At 47.3% G+C, this 12113-nt stretch overlaps 1 protein-coding gene and 1 long non-coding RNA gene across 7 annotated transcripts in view; one reads left to right on the top strand and one right to left on the bottom strand.

Annotated features, from left to right (window-relative positions):
- Positions 1–5011: 5011 nt before the first annotated feature.
- LOC120997120 overlaps positions 5012–12113 on the top strand; it is a 97429-nt gene continuing 90327 nt past the window's right edge. The window contains exon 1 of the long non-coding RNA XR_005778095.1: positions 5012–5181. This is a non-coding gene — a long non-coding RNA (uncharacterized LOC120997120). The remainder of the gene's footprint in view (positions 5182–12113) is intronic.
- The window catches only part of LOC120997118 (sodium-dependent multivitamin transporter-like), a 28707-nt gene continuing 26534 nt past the window's right edge, over positions 9941–12113 (bottom strand). For all 6 annotated transcript variants that reach the window (XM_040427061.1, XM_040427066.1, XM_040427063.1 and 3 more), the window contains one exon: positions 9941–11360. In XM_040427061.1, coding sequence (XP_040282995.1) covers positions 11196–11360 — 165 coding nt within the window. In that variant the 3' untranslated portion in view covers positions 9941–11195. The remainder of the gene's footprint in view (positions 11361–12113) is intronic.

The following is a 12113-nucleotide window of genomic DNA, read 5'->3' as shown; positions in this document are numbered from 1 at the left end:
TTCCTCTCATATCTTATTATTATGATCATATGCGATCATTTTCAGTCCAGCGGACGGAGTGTTAAATGACCACCCGCATCCACTCACCCACTAGTGACCCCGCGCCGAGTGGACACCACGTTACTAGGAGTCCAGAGTTCCTGTGCGGGCTGGAGGAGAACACGAGGTGGACGCTTAGATAAGACCAAAAGCCAAACATATGGCGCCCCCCCCCTCCTCCCTCATTACACGACTGGTGCGGATAATGAGGCGGTATTATACCGTGCCCCCCTCATTATCTGCTCCGCTCGGGGGGGGACGCACCCACATAAATCACCCCCTCAGATTCCTCTCCTGTAATCTGACGTCTTCAGAGTGAACTCTTGGCTGAGGAGTGAATGGAGGACAATGAAGCTCCACTTATAGCGGAGAGGGGACATGGAGAGGACGGAACCAGGAGACACAGCGCTAACCGGGTGGCATGTGCCAGGACCCGTCACCCCTACGGAAGGCGGAGAGGTGCTGCAGAGAGGCAGGCAGCAGCCCACCACGTGGAAGAGCAGCGTCAACCTGGCTGTGAGTAGTAGATTCTGTTTGCAGATGTAGCAGAGTTGAGTTTGCCATTTGGCACATGTGTTATCTGAGTCTCTCCACAGAACTATCACAGTACATGTCACATATATAGTGAGGTCAGAACTGTCTGCCCCCCACACCAGTCACACCGAGCAGACAATGGGAAAGAGAAGTCATGTGGGGGTGAAAATGGAAATGCCCCCTTGAGACCCCCGAATGAGTGAGTGGAGGGAACACCCCCAGAATCCCAAAGACCTGACTATAGAGACTCCACACATGACACACTGCAACCGTGCCCCCAACATACAGCGAAAATACCACCTATAAGAAACAATTAGTGCCCCCCTAACAATGACATCCACAGCGCCCCCCTAACGGTGACATCCACAGGTCCCCCCTAACAGTGACATCCACAGCGCCCCCCCCTACAGTGACATCCCCAGCGCCCCCATAACACAGTAACATCCACAGTGCTCCCCCTAACAGTGACATCCACAGTGCTCCCATAACAGTGACATCCACAGTGCTCCCATAACAGTGACATCCACAGCGCTCCCATAACAGTGACATCCGCAGCGCCCCCATAACAGTGACATCCACAGCGCCCCCATAAGTGACATCCACAGCGCCCCCATAACAGTGACATGCACAGTGCCTCCATAACAGTGACGTCCACAGTGCCCCCATAACAGTGACATCCACAGCGCTCCCATAACAGTGACATCCACAGCGCCCCCATAACAGTGACATCCACAGCGCCCCCATAACAGTGACATCCACAGCGCCCCCATAACAGTGACATCCACAGCGCCCCCATAACAGTGACATCCACAGCGTTCCCCTAACAGTGACATCCGCAGCGCCCCCATAACAGTGACATCCACAGCGCCCCCATAAGTGACATCCACAGCGCCCCCATAACAGTGACATCCACAGCGCCTCCATAACAGTGACATCCACAGCGCCCCCATAACAGTGACATCCACAGCGCCCCCATAACAGTGACATCCACAGCGCCCCCATAACAGTGACATCCACAGCGCCCCCATAACAGTGACATCCACACTGATCTGTGACGGGTGGTACAGAAGATAATGACAGCACGTGGACAGTCTTTTTGGAGGTCCACTTATGGCAGGACATTGGGTTATTACAATGTGGACACTATTACAATGTGGACCTATAGATAACTATAAAAGGGTTAAAATTACTCCGAGCTCCATGTTGTGGCCCCCAGACCCTGCCCATCCCCCACAGATGAGGGGACACGGAGCTCGTTTTGAGGATTCTGTATTTTGCAGGTTCCACAAGCTGCCAAAACCAACAAACCCCTTAAAGGAAAACAATCCCCAGAGAACAACGCCCGGGAGAGGAACCGCGTCCGGACCCTCAGACAAGCCTTCCTGTCACTGCAGGCTGCGCTGCCCTCTGTGCCCCCTGACACCAAATTATCTAAACTGGATGTCCTTGTCCTGGCCACCAGTTACATAGCCCACCTGACCCAAACCCTGGATCAAGAGAGACGTCCCCCAAACAGCCCCCAGATCGGCAGAGGCCCGGGGTACCTGCACCCTATGAAGGTAAGAGAAATCGGGGACGTGCGAGGCCTGGCACATACAGGGTCCTATATCACGATGAGAGTAGTAGAGGAAAAAAGACAATGCAACAGCACTCTGCAAACCAGATAAGGACTGGGACAGTAATTTCAAATTTTGAGTCATATCATTGTTAGAAGGAAAATGTATCAGAGTCAACTAATGGTTATATGTGGTCATCAGAGTCATCTCATTATCGTTAGAGGGTGGAGCATTGCCATTAGAGAGCTGGGCAGCAGAGTCATCTCATCATTAGTAGAGTTTGGCATCCGTAGAACCTTCTCATTACCATTATGGGACGAGGTCCTCAGAACCTTCTGATCACCAATATAGGGCGAGGTCAGCAGAACCTTCTCATTACCGTCATGAGGCGGTCAGCAGAACCTTCTCATTACCGTCATGAGGCGGTCAGCAGAACCTTCTCATTACCGTCATGAGGCGGTCAGCAGAACCTTCTCATTACCGTCATGAGGCGGTCAGCAGAACCTTCTCATTACCGTCATGAGGCGGTCAGCAGAACCTTCTCATTACCGTCATGAGGCGGTCAGCAGAACCTTCTCATTACCGTCATGAGGCGGTCAGCAGAACCTTCTCATTACCGTCATGAGGCGGTCAGCAGAACCTTCTCATTACCGTCATGAGGCGGTCAGCAGAACCTTCTCATTACCGTCATGAGGCGGTCAGCAGAACCTTCTCATTACCGTCATGAGGCGGTCAGCAGAACCTTCTCATTACCGTCATGAGGCGGTCAGCAGAACCTTCTCATTACCGTCATGAGGCGGTCAGCAGAACCTTCTCATTACCGTCATGAGGCGGTCAGCAGAACCTTCTCATTACCGTCATGAGGCGGTCAGCAGAACCTTCCCATTACCGTCATGAGGCGGTCAGCAGAACCTTCCCATTACCGTCATGAGGCGGTCAGCAGAACCTTCTCATTACCGTCATGAGGCAGGGTCCTCAGAGTCAGGTGTACATTTTGAAAATAAAAATGTATAAACTAGAACATGTAAAAGCAGAATCTCCTCTGCCGAGTGATCTCTAATGAATGACACAATCCCTCTGATTCCATCATCACTGTCATTGTCCTCTGTACTTTAGAAGTGGCCGATGAGGTCCTGGCTGTACGCTGAAGCCCTGGAATGGGAGGTGTCCAGCAGATCCGCAAGCAGCGAGGACTGAAGAGAAAAGAAGCTCAGACAATAGCGGAAACAGTCCAGAGAAGATGTGGAATTAAATCCTCCTACGAATCATCCCCGTTATATAATGTATATTATAGAACATTCTCAGGGTCTGTCCACCTATTAGCACTAGATTTGCATTGCTAATGTTAAGTTGCATCTCTTTTATACTCCAGAGCTGCACTCACTATTCTGCTGGTGCAGTCACTGTGTACATACATTACTTATCCTTTACTGATCCTGAGTTACATCCTGTATTATACTCCAGAGCTTCATTCACCAGCAGAATAGTGAGTGCAGCTCTGGAGTATAATACAGGATGTAACTCAGGATAAGTAATGTATGTACACAGTGACTGCACCAGCAGAATAGTGAGTGCAGCTCTGGAGTATAATATAGGATAAGTAATGCATATACACAGTCCCCTGCCCGGACAGCCTGCTGGATCCTTAGCAGTATTTGTCTGGCTGCCACTTGGCATATTTGCTGTGCTGCATTCGGATCTCCACCGGTCCCCATTATAGTGAATGGGGTCGGATGGATTTTGGGAGCGCACGGTAGTTAGTAATCCAGCAGGCTGTTCCCCTGCCGGAGCCATTAACACCAGTGTGAAACAGGCCCCAGTCTGATTCTTGCTCTGCGTCCCGTTTTATGAACACCTTGCTTACGCCCCCCCCCCCACATATACAGCTGTAAGCTGTATACTATCACTATCCTTGTAAATACATTAAATGCGCAAGATTATTTATTGGCTTCAGATATTTTCTTCTGAAAAATGATATAATTCTGGCTGCCTGCAGCCACCACTAGGGGGCGCTCACTGCATATGGGTTTATACAATTGTTACACAGAGCTCCCTCTAGTGGTGACTGCTTATTCCATCCTGTCTAGGTCACCCTAGTGCTGTTGGGCTGGTCCTTTGAGAACAATCTTTGATCTAGTGCAGTGATGGCTAACGGCACACCAGCTGCGCTGAAACTACAACTCCCAGCATGCTCCATTCATCTCTGTGGCGTTCTAAGACCAGCCAAGCAAGTGTGCATCTTGGGAGTTGTAGTTTTACAGCAGCTAGAGTACCGAAGGTTGCCGATCCCTGGTCTAAAGGGACCTTGGCATAAAAGGAATCCCATGCATGTCCCCCTATGTTTTACTCTCTGCCTCCTTCACATTCGTACGCGATGATTGTGTCCAGGATCACTTCTGTCCCAGTGCGGCTGGCGGGTAGACCTGGCACCGACTACCGGTGGTCTGCTCCACCCTACTCGTCAGAGGATCCAACTAACGATGCCAATCATAGCGCCATACACCGTCTAGTGGCAGTGAGTGGTATTGCAGGCTTGTATAAGCCTAGACACGACTCAGTCTTTCTGTCCGATAAGTGTGACATCACTGACTGGCAGGGGTGTGGGGTAACCACCGAGTAGATCCTGAGGATATATTCAACTCCCAGAGGACCCCTTTTGGTAATAAAAGCTGTATTAGGAGTGATGGATTACATACCGTATAGGGAGATCCGATTGGAAGCTCCTGGGGACCGGAGGTCGTGAACCCAGATCTGTAGAGAGCAGGGTGACAACCCTTGGGGGTAGGGTAATGGCATCCGGTGGTCTGCATAACGGATCTTACATTTCTACTCAGCAGATACAACACATCTCAGACAGGGGGCGCCACACACCGCTGACTGCAAAGACTTTTATTACTACATCTGATCCTGGAATGACATCATACGCTGAGAAATTAACAATTTATGAAAACAAAAAACAAACAAAACCCCTACAAATTCAGTGCATGAAATGATCCGGGAGACACGTCAGTTGTGGCTTTGGCACAGTCAGGACCAGGGCGCGCGCTGCTTAGTGGGTTTCCAGACCATAGAAGCAGCAGATTCCTTATCATACAAGATCATGAAACGCGTAAGTACAAGTATATAAAATGTATACACAGTAGGCGGAGGGTGAAGAGCGGGGACCTTCCTATAGTAAATGTCCCCTCCGGCATGACGCTGGAGCTCCCGTCCCAGACACAGTCTGTGCGCGAGTGTCGGTCGTGGGACCTTGAGGCGCGTCGGGCACAGAAGCGCCGGCTGTAACCTGAACAGAACTGTTATATGGACGCCCCCCTTCCTAACGAATGGCAACCAGATATGTAAAATGTAGCAAAATATTAATATTTAAATCCATCAATGATCGACTAATCAGTGATGGAGGCCAGGAGGTAAGTCATCCCCTCCGGAGCCCCCCATTCACTGCAGACAGCAAGGATAGCGCAATGGCCACCCCTTTAACCTCTATTTTCTTATATGATCGTCTTCTTACCGTGGGAAGAAAATCACACCGAATACAGAAGTCTGGGAAAGCGTCAGTCAAATCTCGCTCGTATATCACAAGGTAATAGAGTCTCTTCATGTATCCTTCGCTTTACAGGTCACATACTCCAGTCACATCCAAAGCTGTGAACCTACAGACCTGCACCTACTGGTGCACTGCAGAAAACATAGCTTTCTCTACACCACTACTTTATACTGCTCTACCCAACATCTGCCTCGATGCAACAGAGCAGAGCCTGCACTGACAACACTGCCTCAGCAGGGGGCAGTGTGCAGGACACATTTTCTTTTTGCCGCCAGGAAATCAGCAGAACTTTGGATAAAGCTATGGGCTCATTCAGACGTCCGCATCAGTTTTGCAAATTTTGAGGCACAAAATGGGGTCTCAAAAGATGCGTACAGCATACAGTGTGCCGTCCACATCCGTAGTGCCGTTCCACAGCTACGCAAAAAAGACATGTCCCATTCATGTCTGCAATTGGGGACAAGAATAGGCATTTTCTAGTGTAGCAGCGGCCATGTGGAGTCCGCAAATTGTGGGATGCACACGGGCCAGTCTCAGTGTTGTGCGGATCCGCAAAACACTACGGTCAGCTGAATGTAGCCGATGGCTGAGACAAGATGAAAGATGATTGTTAATGCAGCTTTGAATGTAACTGGAGTATAAAACAAGATGGAACTTAGGATCTGTACGTGAAGTAAAGGATTAGCTAAATTTAGAATCGCGGGAAGGTCTTACCTTCGAATGAGGCTAAATCTGTACGTCTCATAGTCCGTCGGCTTTCCTGGATTACCAGAATTTGGCCCCGATTGCACTAAACTTCAACATTTCACTCCCTGAGATAAAGTCCGTTATAATCTACAATAATTATCGCCATTTCTGCTGGTGGCAGCAGTCACACGTCTCTTCCTGTCCACCATTGTATGAGAGACTGAGCAGACTCTCTACACACCTGACTACGACTACCAAACAGCTGAAATTTCTTGCAATTAATTACAACAAAAATAAAAAATTTGAAAAATATATTTTTCGACACTACACAGTATAATTATATTAAAATAAATTACATTTTCATTGGTAGAGGCTCTATACAAATAATTCCCAACATCTTACAAAACTCTCCGGAACCAGGGGATGCTTCAAAGACCAAAAACAAAACCAACAAAAGAAACTCCTCTCTTGGGCAACCTTTTGGCAAGATAGTGTTACATCTGGTCTTCTACACTAGTCACATCCAGAGCAGCACTCAAAAGGTCTGCAGGTTTTTGGTTATGAAAGAGTAATGCAAGGAAAGTCTAGGTATGGCTCTTAGACAACTGAAAGGCTAGATTGCACTTTACTCATTTTGGGCTATATATACAGTACAGACCAAAAGTTTGGACACACCTTCTCATTCAAAGAGTTTTCTTTATTTTCATGACTATGAAGGCATCAAAACTATGAATTAACACATGTGGAATTATATACATAAACAAGTGTGAAACAACTGAAAATATGTCACCTTTTGCTTTGATTACTGCTTTGCACATTCTTGGCATTCTCTTGATGAGCTTCAAGAGGTAGTCCCCTGAAATGGTTTTCACTTCACAGGTGTGCCCTGTCAGGTTTAATAAGTGGGATTTCTTGCCTTATAAATGGGGTTGGGACCATCAGTTGCGTTGAGGAGAAGTCAGGTGGATACACAGCTGATAGTCCTACCGAATAGACTGTTAGAATTTGTATTATGGCAAGACAAAAAGCAGCTAACAGTCTATTCGGTAGGACTATCAGCTGTGTATCCACCTGACTTCTCCTCAACGCAACTGATGGTCCCAACCCCATTTATAAGGCAAGAAATCCCACTTATTAAACCTGACAGGGCACACCTGTGAAGTGAAAACCATTTCAGGGGACTACCTCTTGAAGCTCATCAAGAGAATGCCAAGAATGTGCAAAGCAGTAATCAAAGCAAAAGGTGACATATTTTCAGTTGTTTCACACTTGTTTGTTATGTATATAATTCCACATGTGTTAATTCATAGTTTTGATGCCTTCAGTGTGAATCTACAATTTTCATAGTCATGAAAATAAAGAAAACTCTTTGAATAAGAAGGTGTGTCCAAACTTTTGGTCTGTACTGTATATATAAAATTGAGCCATTCCAAGGGTTAATAGTTTTCCTAGCTGTGTGACTGGTACTTTTTACTTTCACACTGTGCCGTCATCTACTAACCCTCATCTCTAAATTATTAAAGAGGTTAAACACTTATTTAAAGCTGATAAAAATTTGGCTTGACATTTAGAAAAAGGTCAGCGATCAGGTGAGCTGGCTGACGGAAGAGTGTAAATTCAGATCCTGCTACTAGACCAACTCAGCCCTGTACAGAGACAAGGGCTCCTCATTTTTAATAAAGACCAATTAAAAAAATGCTTTTTAGCTCAAAATGAGCACAATTCAATAAATAAAGGCCATGTACACCTTTAGGGGCATTTTATTTTTTGCATTGGACTCCTGTATGGCAGATAACCACTGACTGACTCCAAGAAGCAACAAGTCAAGGTTCACTGTTGCTTTGGATGTGACTGAAAGATAAAACATGATGATAGAACTCAAGACCACAAAAATATAATTTTTTTAAAAAGGTTCAACCCTTAGAGATGGTAGCTGTGAAATACCTTAAAAAGTGAAGCTCTCCTATCTTGGAGACTCTTCTCCTTCCCCATGAGAGGAACTTATTGGCAGATACTTTTTGGGTAACCTGGTTTAGGGAACACCTAATCTCGATGGACAAAGTCTAATGTGGTTCTTGGGGCATCCAAAGAGCTCCTGGTTGTTACAAAGAATTTGGGAAGGTTGACTGAAACTTCTTCCGAGAGTGTGGTAGTCTATGAACTCTTATTCAGCTAGACACAGTCTAGAGCAGCTGGTCATTAACCAAAATGGACTGTTTAAACCAGGCCTTGAACAAATTTCAAGAGCGTGCCGCCCTCTAGAGAGCCTGCAGGTCCATCCACAGTCTGATTAACCATAGAAGATTGGTTGAGTTTTCACAAAAGCCAAAAGGAAACCAGAGTCTCTGGTGAGACCTGAACGTCAACCATATCTGATTCTAGTAGACCAGGGTTGCTCAACCTGCGGCCCTCCAGCTGTTACAAAACTACAATTCACAGAATGCCCCAATAGCTGTAGGCTGCCCAGGCATGCTGGGAATTGTAGTTCTGCAAAAGCTGGAGGGATGCAGGTGGGCATCCCTGTAGTAGACCATGTGGTGGAGAACCTTGAAGGCATAAAACACCATAAGGAGAAAAGGTCTTGACCACCCAAGATGAAGCAAAGAATAGATCGCTCAACCAATTATCTCAGTCTACCGTAGCCCAATCCCGAGTCAAATCCTTCATAAGGCAAATGGATAGTCTTGAAAATGTCAGAACAAGAACTTCAAGGACACAAAGGTTTGGGTTCCAACTCACTGACTTGGCACAGAAAAAAACAAAAAAAAAAACACCAAAAGGTTTAAGACAACACAATAGTCAAGAGATCCTTCAACATTAGAGTTCAGTCTTCAAGACTCAAGGCCAAGGATGGCTTAGAAGGTCCTCGAGATTTTGGGGGTGGAGGAGGGGAATCACTTACTCAATCCTATCTTATACTCCAGCCACCTACAGCTTCATTCACAATTTGCACAGTGTACTAGGTCAGTCAAGTCTTTCGGGGAGGTGGCCATTCGGCAATTTTCCACAATCTGCTGCGTTGCTTTCTTTGGCACAGAAGTTTAAATGTAGACAATTGACAGCTCCCACAATGCAAAGCCAAGAAGAAAGGCAACAGAACTGTAAATGCAGCTCTGGAGGAGACTGGAGTATAAGACACAGGGTTACTGAAAAGCATAGCAAAGTAGTTACCAGGCTGGACTCCTACAGGAACGCTGATAAATAAGACGAGCACAACATTTACTGCAGGACACTGGCGGGAGGGGGGGGGGGTGCGATACTTTTCCATGACGGGTCCGGGTTATTATAATCATACACACATCCAGAGCTAGGCACTACATACAGCACATAACGGTAGAGTGGACATGACCAGGTTACAAACACCGACAGATCGGGGTAGGACGTCCGACCAGACTCGAGGGGGCCCTTATTCAAGTTGCTCTAAGGCAGTGGTCTGCAACCTGCAACTCCCAGCATGGCCCAACAGCCCATGGTTGTAGTTTTTCAGACATTGTAGATCAGCTCCACGTTCTGCCTGCATTAAAAAGGAGTCCTCCAGCAGCACATACGCAAGAGAATGCAACTTTTCTGAGGTCTCTGCTCGCCGTCAGTGAATGGGAACATCAGGATCATGGCCGGTGGTGGACTTGTGGCAATGTCCCAGCTCCAAAATGCTACTGATCCATGGTGACGAGCCCTCAACTGTAGTGTTAGCTCTGACTGGTTTCAGCATCTGGATGCTCCCATTTCCTGACCGCAAGCAGAGATCATAAAATAGTGAGAAACCATATAACAAGAAACGCAATGCCGCGAGCGTTACGTTCAGTGGTCTGCCATAGAAAGGGGTGGTGTAAGTGGTGGAACCTCCCCCTCAGTGATCACATGTACAATACTAGGACTGGGACCAAAACATGGAGAGCAGAGGTTCTAGACTGGGGCTGGACTGCTACGATCATGGCAGCGGCTGGAGATATAACCATAGATAGTCACATTAGACAGGTCACTTGAGAAGATCCTGAGTCCAGCTCAAGATGAAGATTATTGATCAGCATGATCAGTGAGATCACAGAATCCATCGATCGAGGGGATCAGACGTCAGCTCTTTAAAGGGAACACAACACCAGGGATGCAACTGTAACGACACCCCCCCCCCCCCCCCCCACTGACGCAATCAAGGGCATGTCGTATACAAATTTGCACCTACAAGACAACCTCATATCCCTTAACAGCCCAGGATATATTTATGTAAGGACATCAGCACCCACCTGAAGAGAATGCAGTGTCCTACAAGTCCTTGGCATGGAAAATGGGACAATCATAGCAGGCTCCCCCTTATTTCTAATAGGAATGGTACATCCCAGGGCACACATTACTTTAAGTATCTGCACCCCATTATAGAGGCAACACATGGGCTTTGGAGGGACTCCCCATTATTTTTACCAACTAAAGTTATCCGAGGTGGAGAAGCCCTTTAAGAGGTCTGTCCTGGTGAAGTGTCCCCTTTAAGAAGGTGCCACGATCTAGTTAGCAGCGCAAATGCCCCGGACTGAAGGCATTACCCACCGAGAATCTCGACGACTAGCAAGTAACAAGGCAGGAAGAAAAAGGTCAGGACCAGAAGGAGCAACTTGAGAGGTCTACACGTTACATCATGGCCTGAAAGTCTTAAAAGATTGTGGATGAAAATATCATTGAAGGAACCACGAGAAGAAAACAGGAGGCCAAGAACGATGGAACGACCTCCACATTTGCCACACTCCTGGAAGACCACACATCATCATCATCGAGGCTCCTCAGGCACAGACCGGCCAGCTTCTCCGAGGTCCCAGATGTCTTGGGTCTGGCACATTCCATCACAGGGAGGTCTCCTGGACAATGTAGGAATGTCCGCCGTTGCAGCGGGAGAAGCCGGCGTAGTGCTCTTCCATCTCGTCTTTTTCTGCTCCGTTGGCGCTGCCGTTCAGGAAGCCATTGCAGGATTTCTCCTCAACATTAGGGTTTGGAGAGTCCAGTTTATCCTGGAGGAAAAAGGACAAAGCTTTAGGAGGAACATCGTCTGAGCTGGAGGTACTGCAGCTAAAATAAACTGAATGCAGCTCTGGAGGCGACTGGAGTATAAGAAACGAGAGCAAGATGAGGAACCGCACAGGAACATAAGGGTTTGTTCACTTTACTCAAGTGGAGGACATCACTAGTTTCCCATACAGTGATACATCAACTTCCACCTTTTGTGTGATAATCACCAGTCCTCCAGAGAACCCCCCCACCCCCCTCCTCAAATGAATGATGTGGCGAAACCAACCTCGCCACTGGGTTTTGGAGAGGCCTGTTTATCAGCCTCTTGCCTCAGGATTATGGCACATACTAACTTTAAAGAAGCAGACAGACCGGCCGCACAGCTTAAATCTGTCTTTGGAATGGTATTTTGTTATGTGAGGGTACCCAGATAGCTAATTTTATTGTATTTGTGTATTCTGAGTGCCATTCACCTAATAATATGCACTCAGACTTGAGCTATCTGGGAATATGTTAAATGTCTGTTTGCTGTGGGGGTGTGACATTGTGTGGTGATTCCTGTCCTGTTGTTCCCACATGTGTATTGGTGATTTCCCTTTGTCCTGAGAGATAATTGAATTGCTCCTCAGGTGTCTCCAGGGCAGAGAGGTGGAAACCATGATGCATTGTGGGGATGTATTGTGTCTGTGTATCCTGAGTGCTACGTATCTGTCCTGTGTCAGTCTTCCTTCTGGTCCTCTAGGGGCGTGTCCACC

This window comes from Bufo bufo, chromosome 4, assembly GCF_905171765.1.
Source record: "Bufo bufo chromosome 4, aBufBuf1.1, whole genome shotgun sequence".
Lineage (NCBI taxonomy): Eukaryota > Metazoa > Chordata > Amphibia > Anura > Bufonidae > Bufo > Bufo bufo.
This window is presented reverse-complemented; position numbering and strand designations above follow the sequence as displayed.